General features: G+C 36.8%; 1 protein-coding gene across 9 annotated transcripts in view; it reads right to left on the reverse strand.

Annotated features, from left to right (window-relative positions):
- The window catches only part of EXOC6B (exocyst complex component 6B), a 603,982-nt gene that overhangs the window by 346,660 nt on the left and 238,392 nt on the right, over window positions 1-18,930 (reverse strand). For all 9 annotated transcript variants that reach the window (XR_008289404.1, XM_053200754.1, XM_053200751.1 and 6 more), the window contains one exon: window positions 10,002-10,178. Coding sequence is in view for 8 of the 9 variants with exons in the window: in XM_053200754.1 (XP_053056729.1) it covers window positions 10,002-10,178 (177 nt within the window). In the remaining variant the exon portion in view is untranslated. The remainder of the gene's footprint in view (window positions 1-10,001; window positions 10,179-18,930) is intronic.

Genomic DNA, 18,930 nt, shown 5'->3' on the forward strand with positions numbered 1-18,930 from the left:
ATTTAGCATACTACATTTGCGGTTCATCTGTATTGTTTCATGTATCTGTAGTTCATTTCTTTTTATTTCAGAATGAAACTCCAATTATGGATATACCACAGCCATTTATCCCTTCCCCTGAAGGACAGTTGGGTTGTTTCTACTTTCTGGCAATTTCTGAATAAAGTTGCTATAAATATTTGGGTGCAAGTCTCTGTGTGAACAGATGGGGAAATACCTATGCGTGAAATTGCTGAGTCAGATGGTGTGTGTTCAACTGCATAATACACTACTACACCAAAGTGTTTTCCAAGGTGACTAAACTATTTTGCATTTTTGCAGCAATATCTAAGAGCAATATATACAGTTGCTAGGCACCCTGCCAGTACTTGGTATGGTCAGGTTTTTTTAACACTAATTATAATAGCTGTGTAGCTGAAACACTATATTTTAATAAGAAAATTTTGGAAATCATTAAATGCCTACATATAGGAGATTGGCTGAATAAACTGATACATTCAAATAATGGAGTACTAGTTAGCAGTAAAAATAGAATGAGAAACATGTCTATGAATTTATATGGAATAATTTATAGGACATATTTTCATGTGGAAGAATAAGGTACAAAAATATATATGTATTACATTATTAACAGCCGTGTCGTATAAGGTATGGGGAAGGGTATGTGAAAACACACACATACACACATGCTCATGATACTGATTACTTAGGAAGAGTGCATAGGACCAGGGTGGAAGGGATAAAGAGGAGAATGGAATATCATTGAAAAAAATCTTCTTATATAATTTTGCTTTCTTTTTTTAATTTTTTTTAACATTTATTTATTTTTGAAGGAAAGAGAGACAGAGCATGAGCAGGAGAGGGGCAGAGAGAGAAGGAGACACAGAATCCGAAATGGGCCCCAGGCTCTGAGCCGTCAGCACAGAGCCTGATGTGGGGCTCGAACTCACAAACTGTGAGATCATGACCTGAGCTGAAGTTGGTTGCTTAACCGACTGAGTTACCCAAGTGCCCCTAATTTTGCTTTTTGAAACATGTTTACATTTTACATATTCAAAAAAATTAAATTAATAAGGATGAGGAACCTTAAAAAATATACAAAAAGAAACAAATGAACCTAATTATATATCAGCTTGGTAACAACCACATAGAAGAAAAAGCAAAAAAAAAAAAAAAATGAACAAAATAGTCTGAACTATAGCCCCAGTGGGATATATTGTAGGATAAAAAGAATTGCAAAAAGAATCTTGAACCTAGTTAAGTTTACTCCTTTTAGTGACACGTGCATAGCAACTCTGAAACTTTTTTGTGTTATATGAGTAGACAGATGAGTAAATATATTCATACTCTGGGAACAAGAATTCTTAGAGATACAAATATAGAATAGGAGAAGAGGAAGACCTATGATATTCAGGTGAAATTAGAAGCATCACCTTTAGCTCAGGATTTATAAAACTGTCTATGTGTTTGTGTAGTGTGTGTATTTCTTAGCTCTCGCCACAGAAGGAGCATACCTAATGCCCATATCTCAGTTCTATATATCATTCTCCAGTAAAAGGGAAAACTCTTTGACAAACTAGCTGATTCTGGGGATAGGGCAGAACTTGGAGTGAACCAAGAACATCCTGTGCCAGAAAAAAAGGAAGTGCTCAAAAATTGATGGAAACATGTCAAAAGATAATGGGTAAGACTCCCAAATTTGGGCCAAATTTGGAACAATTAGAGAATCCAAATGAAAGACAGGAACAGAATATAACCCATTGTATATGAAGTAAGAATTCATGTGCCAATACTGACACTAAAAAAAAAGGGAATGGGACAAAAAGGAAGTTCTTCTTTATAGAAGAATGCCAGCTAATCAATGTGAAAGAAATGATAAAAATAGAAAAATCACTCTTTTATAATCACCATAAATTGCATGATTCAGGAACAAAACATCAATGAATTCTAAATCACTAAATCAGAAAAACTGTCAGGGAACAGGATAGTCCCAGGATCTAAAGTATCATTCCACAGATCACTTATTAATTACAAAAGAAGAAGGGTACCTTTACAGCACAGAAATCTGGTAGACTCCACCTTCACTACTGGTGTACCTCCTGATATGATGCACTAAAAAGGACCTAGTATTACTTTTGTGATTTTCCTGTCAAAAATGATTAATCTGAACTTAATCATGAGGATTATCAGATATACCTAAATAGAGAGATATTAAAAGAGAATAAAGAGACACAAGAATTAAATGCAACGTGTGATACTTGACTAGATGTGGCTGCAGGAAAAGTGATAAAAGAATTTGCTATAAAGGACATTATTAAGACAACTGGGGAAATTCACACATTGGTTGTATGTTAAGTGGTAGTGTTGTATCAGTGTTAAAATTCCTGAGTGTGATCATTGCATTGTAGTTATGTAGAAGAATGTCATTCCTGGGAAACCACAGATTGTGGTATTGGGATTTCAAATACAATGCATGAAATACACCACTTTCTTTTAAATGGCTCAGCTTTGGCAGGGGAAGGGGAGGATTGATGAAACAGATTCTTTCAAAGTCAAATTTTTAAGAAAGAAAGTGCCAAATTTTAATAAGCAGAGTACTTAAGTGAAGGCACATGGATGCTCATTTTACTACTCCTGTAACTTTTCTGAAGATTTAAAATTTTTCAAAAAACTAATAAATTTTTATAAAGAAGGTGCTACTCCAAAGGTGGAGTTTGGGGGGTTGGTGAGATAGGTGAAAGGGGTCAAAAGGTACAAATCTCCAGTAATAAAATAAATACGTCATGGAGATGTAATGTACAGCATGGTAACTACAGTTAGTAATACTGCATTGTATATTTGGAAGTTTCTAAGAGATCTAAAAGTTCTCATCACAAGAAAACAAAATCCTGTAACTATGTTTTCTGATGGATGTTAACTAGACTATTGTGGTGACCATTTTGCAATACATACAAATATTGAATCATTATGCTGTACTCCTGAAATTAATATAATGTTATATAACAATTATACCTCAATTTAAAATAAAGAATGATGGGACACCTGGGTGGCTCAGTCGGTTAAGCATTGACTTCAGCTCAGGTCATGATCTCTCAGCTCATCAATTCGAGCCCCACATTGGGGCTCTCCACTCTCAGGGCAGAGCCTGTTTCAGATCCTCTGTCTCCCTCTCTGTCTGCTCCTCCTCACTTGCGTGCACAGGCTCTTGCTCACTCTTTCTCTCTCTCTCTCAAAAATAAATAAACATTTTAAAAATTAGAAATAAAAAATAAATGAAATAAAGAATAGATGTATGAGTAGATAGGTAGATAAATAGAAAGATGATAGATAGATAGATAGATAGATAGATAGACAGACAGATGGACAGATGGATGATGGGTGTTCAGAAGAGGTCACATTGAGCCAGTCCTCAGGGAAAAGTAGAAGTTAGTATTTTAGACAAGGATGAGGGGAAAAGGAGTATATTCCCTAATTAGGGTTATGAGCAATTTAGTACAGAGTGAAGGGAGTGACTGAATAAGCAATGAGCATATAAAGGAAAAATTCTAAAAGCCCTGAAAAGGCAGGTAGATGTTTATAATTGAGGTAAATAATTCCCAAATGACAAGACCTTTATACTATCAGTACAATGAAAAGATTTTAAAGATCTTAAATCAATGTGAAGCATAATATATCTTTATGAACAGACAGACCTAAAAGACAAACGAATAAGAAAACCAAAACAGAATATTTGATGCATGTTTAGTTTTCATTCAACTTTCTAAATTGCTTTTATTGCTATTTGATTTTAAGTATGGGTATTTATTCTTCATATGACTGCTTATATTCTTAATAAAACAGTTGTCATTAAGAACAGAAGTGAAAAACAAAGTCTACAGTGGTGGGTAGCTACTGGGAATAAGTGAGTCAGGCCAGCTTTTCATATTGTATTCTTTTAACAGGCATACTTTGTATGTGAAATATCTAAAACTATCACTCATTTTTACAAAGAACTCTGTTCTCATCATTTTTTTCCCAAACATGTGGCCCCATCAGTGTACCTTCCAGTTTGCCATTTGTAAATACAGACATGGTATAAGTAATAATGTATTTCCCTCGATAACAGCACAGATGTGATAATAAATGGCAATATCCAATGTGCAGACACAACAGGGATTGTAGATTAGTGAAAATAATATATCCCTGGTGGCAATCTTGCTGCTCACGGTAATTCTACTACTACCATACTTGGAAAGAGCCTACTACATGAATTCGCTACTTAAAAGTTGGCAAATAACTTAAAAACTTTTAAGTGCCGTGCAAGCCAATAGCCATTTTGCAATCTATTTCTGGCCCATGGGCTGCCAATATGCAACCTCTGATTTTAACTCCAAAGTTCTAATGGCATCCTTTATTTAACTTACTGAGAAATAAGTAACAACTCATTTTGTTACCTTCCTATCAATAGAAAGTATTGCAATAAGCACTTTGAAATTTGGGAAAATATAATAACCACCATTTTTCACAAGCAATTCAGCATTAAGTAATCACTGTCACTATTTTATAGGTGACAAAGAGATGCTCGAGAAATTACACGATTTGCTCTAATAACACAAGGCTGACAAAACTTGTATTTTTTTAAATACAAATCTTGCAGTCTTTCCAATCACTCTGTGAATTGTGTCTACCCCAAAGTTCATATGTTGAACCCCTGAACCCCAGTGTGACTGTATTTGGAAATAGGGCCCTTAAGGAGGTAATTAAGGTAAAATAAAGTCATAAAGTAGGGACTCTAACAGGACTGATGTCCTTATAAGAAGAGGAAGACACATCAGGGGCATACAATCACAGAGAAAAAGCCATGTAAAGACACAGCAAGAAGGTAATTGTCTGCAAGCAAAGGAAAGAATCCTAAGGAGAAATCAGCCCTGATGGTACCTTGACCTTAGGACTTCCAGCCTCCAGAACTGTGAGAAAATAAATCTCTGTTGTTTAAGCCAGGCAATCTATGGTATTTTCTTATGGCATCCCTAGCAAACAAATAATCTTGTTACCTCAAAATTAGTACAGTACCACAATCATAAAGACATCTCAGCAGACATTATTTATATTTTACATGATACTTGTATTTAAATTAGCAATCCCATTCTGTTAACTTCATATTTCAAAACAGACACCAAAATCTTGAGAGAGAAAACCTGACATGGATTTGGTCAACAAACATTTATCTGACCCATACTCTATGAACAGTTGAATGGATAAAGTAATGACTACTGTTCTCTAACAACAAAAATAACTAAGAGAGACACAAACTAGAATATGAGATGTGCCAGAAGTATGGTACCAGGGAATGCTTTAAGAATGCAGAAGCTCTGGGGCGCCTGGGTGGCTCAGTCGGTTAAGCGTCTGACTTCAAGTCATGATCTCGCAGTTCGTGGGTTTGAGCCCCACATCAGGCTCTTTGCTGACAGCTCAGAGCTTGGAGCCTGCTTCAGATTCTGTGTCTCCCTCTCTCTCTTCCCCTCCCCTGCTCATGCTCTGGCTTGCTCTCTCTCTCTCAAAAAAAAAAAGAAAAGAAAAGAAAAAAGAAGGAAAAATGCAAAAGGTCTTTGGGGAACCTGGGTGGCTCAGTCAGTTGACCATCCATCTAGCTCTTGGTTTCAGCTCAGGTCATGATCTCACAGTTCATGGGATTTAGCCCCATGTTGGGCTTCACATTGAGTGTAGAGCCTGCTTGGGATTCTCTCTCTCCTTCTCTCTTTGCCCCTCCCTAACTTGCACTCTCTCTCTCTCTCTCAAAATAAATAAACCAAAAAAAAAAAAAAAAATGCAGAAGTTCTGAAGTAACCCAGAAACAAAAAAAAGAATCATAGGCCCTGCTTCTCCAAATTATTTCTTACTCAATAGTGCTTTATTTCAAGCAGATTGTTTTGTTTACAGTAGATAGTGTTCCATCAGTCCACGCAAATATACATTATCAAGAACTGTATCAACTTGTGTTTCACCTTTATTTCCCAAAAAAGACACAGTCATAATGCCATCATCTTAACTAATATATAATGGTAGCATTGTATGTGCCAAGCACTGTGATGAGATATATTATGTACCATATGATACATATGTATGTATGTGCCAAATCATACATATTTCCACTGAAAATCAATTTAATTAAGTTGTAGGTCAAAAATGATCAAGTATCAGTAGTGCATAGTTCAACTTTAATATACGACAAGTTTAAAAAAACTTACATTAATTAAGGTGACTCTTTCATTAGCTTAGATACAAATAGAGAATTTTACAGAATACTTTTCCTACAACATCTTCTCAGCAATCAAGAGACTGACTCTGTCAGGGCGCGCCGGTGGCTCAGTCAGTTAAGCATCCAACTGGATTTCAGCTCACGTCATGATCTCACGCTTTGTGGGTTTGAGCCCCACATCAGGCTCTGTGCTGACAGCATGGAGCCTGATTCTCTGTCTCCCTCTCTCTCTGCCCCTCCCAGCTCAAGCTCTATCAAAAATAAATAAAATAAATGTTTAAAACAATTGATTAAAAAAAAAGAGAGAGAGACTGACTCTGTCAGTTGGTTCTCCATGTGAGCTGGTCTTTCATCCAATATGACAATTTACTGCTGTGACTTCATCTTCATTTCCCAGGCTATTCAGTTTTTCTACCTCTGGCACAAACTTTACTTCAGCTCAACAATAAATTAAATATCTGTTTCCTAAGTTCAAAGCACTTTCTAGGTGTTCGGGTTTTTCTACCCATCTCATTCTGTGGTCTCCCATTAAGTATCACCACACTAAAGACATAGTTAATAGCCTACAAATGTCACTTGACTCAAAGAATACTAAAAGTGCACTAAATACACTTTTGTTCAAAGCACAAGAAGGAGAATAATACCTAGACTTAAATACATTAAATCAGAATCATAAAATTTCACGAAAAATAATGCTGGTAATCTGTAAGCAACAGATTTTAGAAAGCAAAATATAACTTTCTCTTAAGTACTGCATTCATTGTTAGAAAAAATTTAAGACATTTTAATGAAAATTCAGTAATACATCTAAACATTCAAGGGTTTTGTTTTCTTTAGGCACTAAAAATGCTTCCTCAAGGTCCTCTATAGCCTTGCAACTCAAAATGTGCTCTGCAGAGAGAAGCATCATCCTTACCTGGGAGCTTGTGAAAAATGCAGATTCTCAGATTTCACCCCCAACCTGCAGAATCTAAATCTGCATTTTATTATGACTCCAAAGTGATTCCTACGCACATTAAAATTTAAGAAGCACTTAACCTATAACACGGGTTCTAACAGGGGTCCTGAAGAGCAACATGAGTTTCACGAATCCCCTGAAATTTCATGCAGAACCTTTCATGAGTGAATATATGCATATTTCACTGGGAAAATACTCCATATATTTTTTTATCAATCTCTCAAAGGAATATATGACCCCAAATAGATTAAGAATCACTGCCCTACAGGATTGTATGCCACAGTTTGGAAGTCAAAATATTTCAAAAACTATTTACGCTGCTCTCAATGAGGTCTGTTGAAGAATGACAAGAATGAAGGTCAGAACGTCACAGTGGGTCACGAAAGACCTTATCTGAAGAATTTATTCACACCATGCAAGAACTATGCCAAGAAACCAGTTTGGAGACATCTAAATAAATAATTCTCTACATGAGGTTTGAGATTAAGAATGTGCACTTGAAGAAGATTCAAACTGAGAAGTAAATAAATAGAAGGTAGGATTTTTTTTAAGATAGGATGCCATTAGATGACAGCGAAGTGCTGAATTCTTGTTGTAAGAGCTCAATCAGCAAGTCTAACAGGATTCTGTTTGATTTGGGATACATGACCATTTTAAAATGTTAACTTCCAAGTACATTCTTATAATATTTCACTTATGAGGAACCCTCAACACATTTCACTAGTCCCACTTTCTTTATCTTCTCTGGACCTCAGAAGACAAAACAAAGAAATAGAGCACAAAAATTAAAACGGATTTGCCCAGGATCTTCAGTGAGTTTATAATAAAGAATGGCTTACATCCATAAGGTTCTCACTATATGTCAGCACTATGCATATATTTTATTCTTTCATATTATCATCTAGTCATCTCTTTGAGGCGTGTATTATGCAGAAGCACAGACTATGTCTAACTTCTATTTCCTTAGGTCATAGTGCCTGATAGAATATAATTTCCTTAACAGGCACCCAAAATGTAAATAAAAGGCATTAGCTGGTCTTTGTTGCTTCTGATGCTTGATTGTGGTACTACTATAACTTGTCATCAGTGATGGGCCTAATACCTGACAATCTGCTCTCCAGGATGGACCCATATCCTACCATATCAGACATTCCAGACAAGAGGAGACAATGCCGAACACTCAGGGGGATCAAGTTTCTCTGCCCCGTTTTATTTCTACAGGTATAGGCAAACGCCTGATTCTTTTCTTCGCTCTATTTCTTATCCATGTACAATAGGGATTTTGATGGAACTTTCACGCATTATTACCTACTAATGTCCCTCATTTACATAATAAACATATCCCGAGGAAGAATATGGAGGTAGTGAAACATAACAGAAGTCGGCAAAGAAGAGTAACAACAGGACAGGAACTAACATTTACTGACTACCTTTTATGGAGCAGACACTTGTGCAATTCTACGGGGCAGAGACTACTGTCTTTACTTGATAGATGAAGACTAAAGTTCCAACAGGTTAAACAATTATCTAAGATTACAAAATTAGACAGTGACAAGTTTGGGGGTATAGTTTTGGGGAGGAGAGGAAAATAAAGAATAAGAAGGGCAGGAGGACAGAACAAAGAACACGGGTGGGGAAGACAGTGAACCCAATTTCATCAGGAGACATGAAACAATGAAAAGCAGACAAGCACTTGAAGGCAAACAGGTTACAGAGTGCAGGCATAAATGGTCCCTCATACATGTCAGTGGACATTTAAAAAGTAAATGATATGAGTTTTAATGAGAATTTTAAAAAATAAAATTGAATTAAAAGGCAAAGCCAGAATCTGAATAAAATCTGTATGACTCCCAAGTTCATGCTCCTAACCACTACATTCACAAAGAAACTGATCCAGTTTATGCAAAAGGTATTTAGAAAAACAGGTTAACAAGATTTCTCAAACGTCACAGTAGTTTTATTTTTAAAAACCCACTGAATGTACTTCTAACAACAAATCAGGACATAAATATATGTACTACTGAAGCCACTCAATCTTATTCTTTACCTGAAAGTGACACAGAACTAATTTAAGAGGTTACAGATATGTCACAAAATTCCCAAATTCTCTATAAGCACTCCTATTTATTTCCTCCAGAAATGTATTGTCAACTTTCTCAAGCCTCTTTATATTTTCAGTCTAAGATCCCTTTATTTGCACACACTGTTTAAAACACTATCTTTTGGGGCACCTGGGTGACTCAGTTGAGCATCCGACTTTGGCTCAGGTCATGTTCAAGCTTCCACATCAGACTCTCTGCTGTGAGTCTGCTTCAGATCATCTGTCCCCCTCTCTCCCTTCCCCTCCTGTGCTTATGCTTTCTCTCTCAAAATTAAATAAACTATTAAAAAAATAAATAAAATAATATCTTTTATCTCAAGTAGCTATGTTCCAGTTTCAGTGGAGGTCATCTAGATCTTTCTCTAGGTCAGATAAACTCTACTCTTTCCTTAATGTAGTGCCCAGTCAGTATACAATCAAAAACCTTGAAACTTAAAAAAAAAAAAAAAAAAAGGTGGATGATTGTATTCAAAATCTAAAAAATTAGATTCTAAGATATCATGGTGCATCTTCAGTTTCCTTAAGTTGAGGCTCATCTGGATTTAAAATGATAATTTGATTGTGGGTTAAATTTAATTGTGGATAATTGTGATGCAGAAGATCACACAAGCTATATTACATAGATAAATTCTTCATCACATCTCAAATATACTACATTTAAAACTAGTAATTAGTCCCCTTTCCCCAGTTCAAATGTTGGTTACCTCTTCATCATCTTCCTCATCTTCAACATCCAGAATTCCTGAGTCCTGTTCAGACTTGGGGCTAGTGCTTTCTATCTCCGTATCAAAAATTGTGTATGCATCTTTCTTAGATTTTCTCTTGCTACCTATTCTGGGTTGTTGCAAGACGATGTTATCCAGGTTTCTCTGTTGCTGAGCCTAGGATAGAAACACATATGCACACATTACAAAAAGAAAGAAAGAGAGAGAGAAAAGAAACAAAATTTGATTAAGCATTCAAAGAACTTCTAATATTGAACAAACTGGTATCTTAAAGGAAAATACAACAAAATGTCTTAATTCATAGTTTTAGTCCCAGAAATAAAATCAAACATATTAACATATATTTTTAAAAATGTTTTTTAAAAGTTTATTTATTGGGCACCTGGGTGGCTCAGTCGGTTGGGCATCCGACTTCAGCTTGGGTCACGATCTCACAGCTGGTGAGTTCAAGCCCCGCGTCGGGCTCTGTGCCAACAATTCAGAGCCTGGAGCCTGCTTCAGATTCTCTGTCTCCCTCTCTCTCTGCCCCTCCCCTGCTCATGCTCTGTCTCTCTGTGTCTCAAAAATAAATAAAAACATCAAAAAAAATTTTTTTTAAAGTTTATTTATTTTGAGAGAGAAAGAGAGGGAGTGCAAATGGGGTAGGAACAGAGACAGACAGAGAGAGAGAATCCCAAGCAGACCCCATGCTGACAGTGCAAAGCCCAATGAAGGGCTTGAACTGATGAACCATGAGATCATGACCTGAGTCGAAACAAAGAGACACTTAACCAACTGAGCCACTCAGGTGTCCCTCAATGTATACATTCTTAACCCTGATGTTACCCATCTTGATTCATTTTCCCCAGAAAGAAAAAAGATAATCAATATTATCATTAGACTTTCCAAATATACCCAGTAAATAATCACAAAAATACAATCTACCCTTTTTCACATAAGTAGCCAAGAGATTAGTGCAAATGACTAAATATGTATCTCTTATGAGATAAATGCCATACTGGAATCATTGTGGTTGAGGGAAGAAAGACAAGAACTTTTTAGCTTAGCAGACTCTTAAGAACAGTGGTTATAATCTCTGTGGTATTAAGAGACCAATAGAATGTAATCAGGGGAATGAAACATCTTAATAATTTGAACTAACTAATCCTTCAGGATTGCATGGCCTTTATCTGTGGAAAACAAAGTTTTAAAGGGTTTCTTCTTCTGAACTTTCATAAAAAGGAAACGTAATCCCCTCAACTTTACAAAATAGATTCAGATGGTGCAGTTTTAATACATACAAAGAGGTGGAAAGTGTCACGATGCAGTCAACAACACAAGTAGTAATCCACACAGTATTAGAGCTGTATGACCTTAGTCACTACTTAGGAAACTGAGTCTAGAGGGCAAAGGATCCGTTTGAGGTCACAAGGCTAGTTGGTGGTAAATCAGAAGTTCAACATGTGATTTCCCAAATTCTGGGTCAGAGATCTTCCTACTCTACCCACAGTCCCTCAAAGCATGACAAAATATTTCCCCCACAAAAGGTTCTGTTGTCAAATAAATGGGAAACACTGCTGTCTTGGAGCCTTCTTGGAGCCACAATGCACATTAACAGAATAAAAAGTAAGAGAAATCCTTTTTAAGGAAACTTCTTTAATTTGGTTTAACTGATCATGTTCCAAAAGTTCATAATGGAACTTCCAGTTTTTTTCATAATACTTGGTATCATCCCAAGATACAAAGCTTAAGAACTTATAGGTCACTTATACCCCAATAAAACTGGAAAAATAAAAATAAATAAATAAACATTAAAAAAATTTTTTAAAATAAAGAAATTTCACATTCCAATGCCAAGAAGAAGAAGAAGAAGAAGAAGAAGAAGAAGAAGAATGGCCTCTCAAAATATACATTTCTGAATCAATATATGACATTTTTCCACAGTGACAGGTAGAAATAGTTCTGGAGAAAATAAAAGTCTCCAAATATTCTGAATGACATTAAGAAATTCAAGATAAGGGGCATTGGGGTGTCTCAGTCAGTTAAGTGCCCGACTTCAGTTCAGGTCATGAACTCATATTTCATGGGTTCAAGCCCCACATCGGGCTATCTGTTATCAGTGCGGAGCCCACTTCAGATCCTCTGTCTTCCTCTCTCTCTCTCTCTCTCTCTCTCTCTCTCTCTCTCTCTCTCTGCCTCTCCCCTGCTTGTTTTCTCTCTAAATAAATAAATACTTTTTAAAAATTCAAGATAAATATTAAGTATAAGATGTTAGTCCAGGCACTGGTTAAATGAGGCAATTATAATAGGACAGAGAAAAAACTTGAACTATGTGAGCTAGTTTCTGCCAAGAAAATGAAAAGAATCTACATTCCAGAGATTTGAATCAATGGACAAGCTTGTTTCTATGCATAATACTCACTGATATTTTGATTTGACTTACATAAAATATACATGGCTTCAGTAACAAACTGAGATAGACAGGATATCCAAAAACATTTAATTTACATATGTACATAAAACATACCTGTCCTCCAAGCATTTGACCCCTAAATTAGATAGCATAGTCTTTCTATCTCTCTCAAAAGTAATAAGTTCTTTTCTACTTTCAAGCAAACCACACAAAAAGGGATCCAGGTCTCTGGGAAGGCACAAAGGAAGGAAGAACTTCCTAGAGTTTTCACATTTAAAAAAGCAAGCCCTGGACTACAGTGATCACTTGTCCTTTAAGCCTATCTTCTTCAGTATAACAAAACCAAAAGCTTTCATAAGGTGGTCTTATTCCATTAAATCCCAAGTCACTTATTTTTCTTCATAATCAGTAAAATACTATCAGCATATCAAAAGCAATCAAGAGAAGCCACACTTCAGTACTGTCATTTAAACTTGAAATGATACAAATCTGAAAGTATCCTATCGAAGTAATTTTAGGTCTTCTATGATTTGTTCTTTTCAGGTGGTGTCTGGTGTTCCCATCAATTTGAAGGAATGCAGTTTCGGCCAAATAGGCAAATTAAGACAGCAAACCCTCTGCTAGAAATCAAAGCACTGCAAGTTGTATTCTAAGGCTTTAACAGAACTTGGGGTCCTGTCAAAATTATCAAGGCTTCAGTCCATAAAAGAGCAGTCAGAGCAGATCTGCTAAGCAGAAGTGGCCAAGTCAGAAACAAAGAATCGCAGGTAGAACAATGAAATACTAAGATATTACTCATTATGAATGCAAATGAAAATTACCATCTATCCAAACCATACGTTATGGGGTTGGAATGAAGTGGGAAAGAGTAAATACAGATGTAAGTATATAAATACATGTAATATATGCTAAAATTAAAATGGGATCCTAAGTCCATGAAAAAAAAACAACAACAAAAGCCCTTCAGAGCTCTTTTCTACCATGCTAAACTATCTCACCAGGACCATTTATTCTGTCCCTCCAAAGACAACCCTTATAACCATGAGCCAAAGAAGCAGCTGACCAATTTCTGCCTCCTATGTTAGAGTTGGGGGAGAAGGTGCCAAGCAGACAAGCAGACATTAGAAAGTATTGAGGTATTTTCTTTTTCTTAATTGTTCATTCTCTTCATGACCAATTTTTACACATTAATTACCTCTTCCTCAAGATTCCCTCATGTATATTCTTCTCTGATTTCCTAATATAGAGAAATTAAGCAAGATTTCTCCCTCAAGCCCTCTTCTCTTACCAGTCTCCCATGACCCAGCAGCACATCTCCAGTAGCACATTGCCTATATTGCTTGTGAGTTTCTCCACCTCACTTCCAACATGCCTAAAATGGAACTCATCACCTTCTCATTAGAATTCCCCTGCATACTACAGCCAGGCTCTTCTTAAACCACATTACTCATCACACAAATTGAGTGTGAGGGGAAGTGGGAGGAAAAATTTCAAAAAGTACAAATCCCAATTCGATCCCAACTTCCCTTCGACTCCACCATAATGGAAGCTGAACCTAATTTTCCAATGTACTTACCCAGTACTCTCCAACATGAGTCTTCCACTTGGATCAAACTCTACCACTTAATATACTACGAATATTATGCCATTTCTCTAGCAGATGACCTCTCCCCACCTGAATCCAACCTGTACTCTGAATCCCAACTAGAATTCTTTCTTTAGGAAGCCTTCTCTCACTGTGCTAATTCCCAGAGCATCCTCTCCGCATCCCTACTTTCAGTCAAACAGGTCCTGAATATCTATTGGTACCAGGCATTGTGCTACATACTGGGTCTACAAAGAATAAGATGGAGTCCCTGACTCACAAACCTCATGTCATACAGTTACAGGAAGCATAGATAGGCAAATAAGGGACCGAAATTCAGTGTAATAAGCAGAAAAACAGATACACAGGTACAATAATTGGACATAGGAGAAAGCAGTCATATATGTGTGGAGGGGATTAAAAATGGACTCCACAGAGGAAGGGGTAGCAAACTGTGGTTTTAAAAGATAAATATGATTTTTACAAAGGGAGATAGGTAAAAAGGATAAGCATTCCAGAAGGAAGGAAACAGCATGAGAAAAGATCACCGCATGTGAAATAACATTATTCACCCAAGGAATAAGTAATCTTGTATAAAAGTGTAAGTGATAATGAACTACCAAGAGATAAAGAAACCATACAAAGCAGTTTCAAGGTTCACTAGTAGGTAATGGAGAAACAATGAAAGAACATAAGCAGGGAAGAACAAGATCAGCTTTCTAATTCAGGCAAATTCTCCAGGAGCAAAAGAGTGGTCAACTGGGAGAAGGTAAAGACTAGAAACAGAAAAACTAACATAGATCACCGTAACAGTCCAAACAACAATGATGAGGACTTGAATTAAAGGTAGGCAGCAGACAGATAACTAGTAGAAGTAACAGAACTTACTGATTTCTGTTGTACATGGAAGTACATGGAAGAGGTGAAGGAAATAAGAATAACTCCAGGATCCTGGTCTTGACGACTAGATGGTGGCAAATAATAAAAACCACGAAAATAATAAGTTGAAAGAAGACAGAGAAGATGAGCTTGGCAAATGTGCCAGGTAGACAGGTTAAAAAAAACAAACAGGCCAGTACAGCCCTTGAGCATGTAACTCTTCTCTCTTTGAGGATAGGAAACACATCTTACCATTCTTAGAATCCTCCAAACCGAGACACAGTGATATATACGGAGTAAATTTATATAAATGTTTACTATATAAAGGCAATAGAAAACAAAAGAAATATATGTAAGAATGAAATCTAGTTCAATAAAAGAGATGATTTGGATGTTTTCCTACCTATGAAAGAGGGAACAAAAAAGAGAAGGGTGGAGGGAAGGAACGCCTATACAAATTACTTAATCTGGACTATTAACCTAAAAATGTATCTTTTGACACTTTTAAAACTGTCAAAACGTGTCTGTGAGGTACCCTACCTATCCTAAGAAGTTAAGTTTTATTGTGAAATACCACTTCCAATGGTACCTAGCAGTAAGACTCAGTTAAAATTCTGTGAATAAAGCAGTCTCCAGTCTTTATCAACCCAATACTGACCTCTAGTGGACTAAAGAAACACATACAAATGACCTTTAGAATCAGAAGAGAGGTCTAGGCTTATAGGCTTGGAGACCTGACATAATTATATAAACTTCAATTATAGGGTGGGTGTGTGTGTGTGTGTGTGTGTGTGTGTGTGTGTGTGTGTGTGTGTCTGTATATGTATAGGCTTCTTGGAGCAAGCCACATCTTTAAATCTAAGCTCTTAAACTCAGTAATTCTATAACTTTGGGTAAGTTCTTTCACTTCTCTGTGTAACATCCCTATCTACAAAGAACAAAAACAAAAACAAAAACAAGACTGAGAATTTTAAGTTCCACCTGTCATCCTTCTGAAAATGAGATAGGAGCCTTGTTTTACCATCTGCTATGGAAGCACCTGAGCTAGCAATATTTAGATGCATTATCATTAATGGCATCTAATATTGCTACACACTGCCACTCAATTTTGCATTCGTACTACATTTTAAGGCCTAGATATCTGTACCAAACACTTCTTGTGCTCCACTTCAGATCCCCTCAGCCTCGGCTTATTCCAGGTAGAGCATCAGCAACCTGTTGTGGGCAGCCTTGAATAATGTCTCACAGTAGAACCTGAAACCAGCTCTCACACTTATACCATACCTCTAGCTTCCTTCCTGCCCTGGGGCTTTGAGCACCATCAGAACTACTTAGCATTCATGAGTCTTAACCCAGAAGGGAGACAGCCTTGACCAAAGAGCTGACAGATAAATGCTTCCCCATTCTGTCTCTCCCACTGCCATCAGTTCCATATGGCTTCTCAGAAGGCCCCATGGATTAAAGAACCAGACTGCCCTACAAATGTAACATTGTATGGACTCCACCAATTTCTCTTCTCACTCCTCCTGACCCCTACTCTGATAGATCATGTGCTTGAATAAACCACTCAAATACAACCTCCCAGCTTCCCTCAGAGAAACCAAAGCTAAAATAATATCCCATACGATAATAAAGTGAAGTAGGGCTATGACCTCTGTTTTAAGTCTGAGGCCCAAAAAATAACCATGAAAATAACTGTCAAGATCAAGATATAAAAAATCTAAAGTTGAATCTCACCAAACAAGAGAAGTACAAAAAAGCCGCAATATCAGAACTGAGTTTCTGCACATTTACCAGCACTAGCTCTGGCAACCAGCTCCAATATCCAATTCAAAGAAACAAACAGAAAACAAAACAAGATAGTGATTCAAAATTAAGGAAAAGCAACCTATGAAAGATCATATTTTAAAAGTTATTGTTGCATATTAGTGTCCATAGGAGTGTATATATGTATACATGTATGTGTACTTTGTATAATACTTTTAACAAGGGATAAACGAGCACCTGGGTGCCTCAGTCTGTTAAGGGTCCGAGTTCGGCTTGGGTTGTGATCTGGCAGTTCGAGTCCCGCATCCAGCTCTGTGCTGACAGCTCAGAGCCAGGAGCCTGCTTCAGATTCTGTGTCTCCTTTGCTGTCTGCCCCTCCCCTGCTCATGTTCTTTCTCTCTCTCTCTCTCTCTCTCAACAATAAATAAACATTAAAAAAATTTTTTTCACTCTTTTTTTAAAAAATTTTTTATTCTTTATTTATTGTTGAGAGAGAGACAGAGAGACAGAGACGAGTGGGGGAGGTACAGAGAGAGAGGGAGACACAGAATCCGAAGTGAGATCCATTCTCTGAACTGTCAGCACAGAGCCCCACGTGGGGCTCGAACCCACGTACAAGATCATGACCCCAGCAGAGGTCATACGCTTAACCGACTGAGCCACCCAGGAGCCCTCCAAAAATTTTTATAAATAAATACATAAATAAATGAGGGATAAACAGTTTTGCATGTAACTTAATCAGATCCCCAAAAATTTCCATCAGTAAGATGATAAATCTAGGATTATGATACCATTGGAACTTTTTGTGTTTTAATTGAGGAAGGTGTTCACTACATTCCCTTTGAAATTATAACCGGGATCCTGGGGTGCCTGGGTGGCTTAGTCGGTTAAGCACCCTACTCTTGATTTCAGTTTAGGTCATGATCTCACAGTTGTGAGATCAAGCCCTGCATCAAGCTCCATGCTGGGAATGGAGCTTGCTTAAGATTCTCTCTCTCTCTCTCTCTCTCTCTCTCTCTCTCTCTCTCTGTCTCTCTCTCTGTCTTGCTCCCGCTCTCTGTCTCTTCCCTTCCTCTGTCTCTTACTCTCTCTAATTAATTAAATTATAACTGGGATCCTTAGCCCTTTGAAAGTCTCCAGTTCATATTTAAATCTATATTTTATATGGGGCGCCTAGGTGGCTCAGTCAGTTAAGCCTCCAACTTCAGCTCAGGTCATGATCTCACGGTTCATGAGTTCAAGCCTTGCATTGGGCTCTACACTGACAGCTCAGAGCCTGGAACCTGCTTCAGATTCTGTGTCTCCCTCTCTCTCTGCTCCTCCCCTGCTCACTCTCTGTCTCTCTCTGACTCTCAATAACAAATAAACATTAAAAAACAATTTTTAAACCTATATTTTATATTTCAATGGCAAGGGGGATGTTTTTGCATTAACAAAATTCACTGCAATAAGATGTACTACATGTAGGGTGCTACATTTTGTATGACACAATAGTAAAATTACAGAATTCTCTTGTAAATTAGAATTCTCTGCTCTTTTTAAACACTATCATTTTCCTTTGTCAACACACAAACATATGTTAATTACAATTAATTATAAAATAAATTACAAAAAAGTAAAGGGAAAAAAATCTATCAAAATCTCCACTCAGTAATATCAGTTATTTTGGTGAATGACAACCCCACATATAAAGACTTCTGTGCATGTAAAAGACTGTTCTTCTTGCTTATCTGCATTTTCTATTTATGAGCAATTACCATGTATACTGGTAGGCCAAAAAAAGAACCATACTAAATAAAGTTCTTTTAATTTTCTTTTTGCTCAAAAATATATCACAAATCTACTTCTCTACAAATAAAACCATCTATTACAATATTTGCATTGTATTGCATTTAAAAGAACACATTTATTTAGGGGTGCCTGGGTGGCTCAGTTGGTTAAGCATCCAATTTGATTTGGCCTCAGGTCACTATCTCACAGTTCATGAGTTCAAGCCCCATGTTGGGCTTTGCACTGACAGTGCAGAGCCTGCTTGGGATTCTCTCTCCTTGTCTCTCTCTGCTCCACCCTCACTCTTCTGCTCTCTCTCTCTCTCTCTCAAAATAAATAAATTTCAATAAATGAATGAATGAATGAATGAATGAATGACTAAAAGAACACATTTATGTAAACATAACCTACTATAAGAGATTTATATTGCTTCCAATATTTTGCTGTTTAATAATGCTGCACAGACTATCTCCAGAGCTAAAAGTTTGTGTGTATAGTTAATTATTTTATTAGGG

This window comes from Acinonyx jubatus, chromosome A3 (genome assembly GCF_027475565.1).
Source record: "Acinonyx jubatus isolate Ajub_Pintada_27869175 chromosome A3, VMU_Ajub_asm_v1.0, whole genome shotgun sequence".
Classification (NCBI taxonomy): domain Eukaryota; kingdom Metazoa; phylum Chordata; class Mammalia; order Carnivora; family Felidae; genus Acinonyx; species Acinonyx jubatus.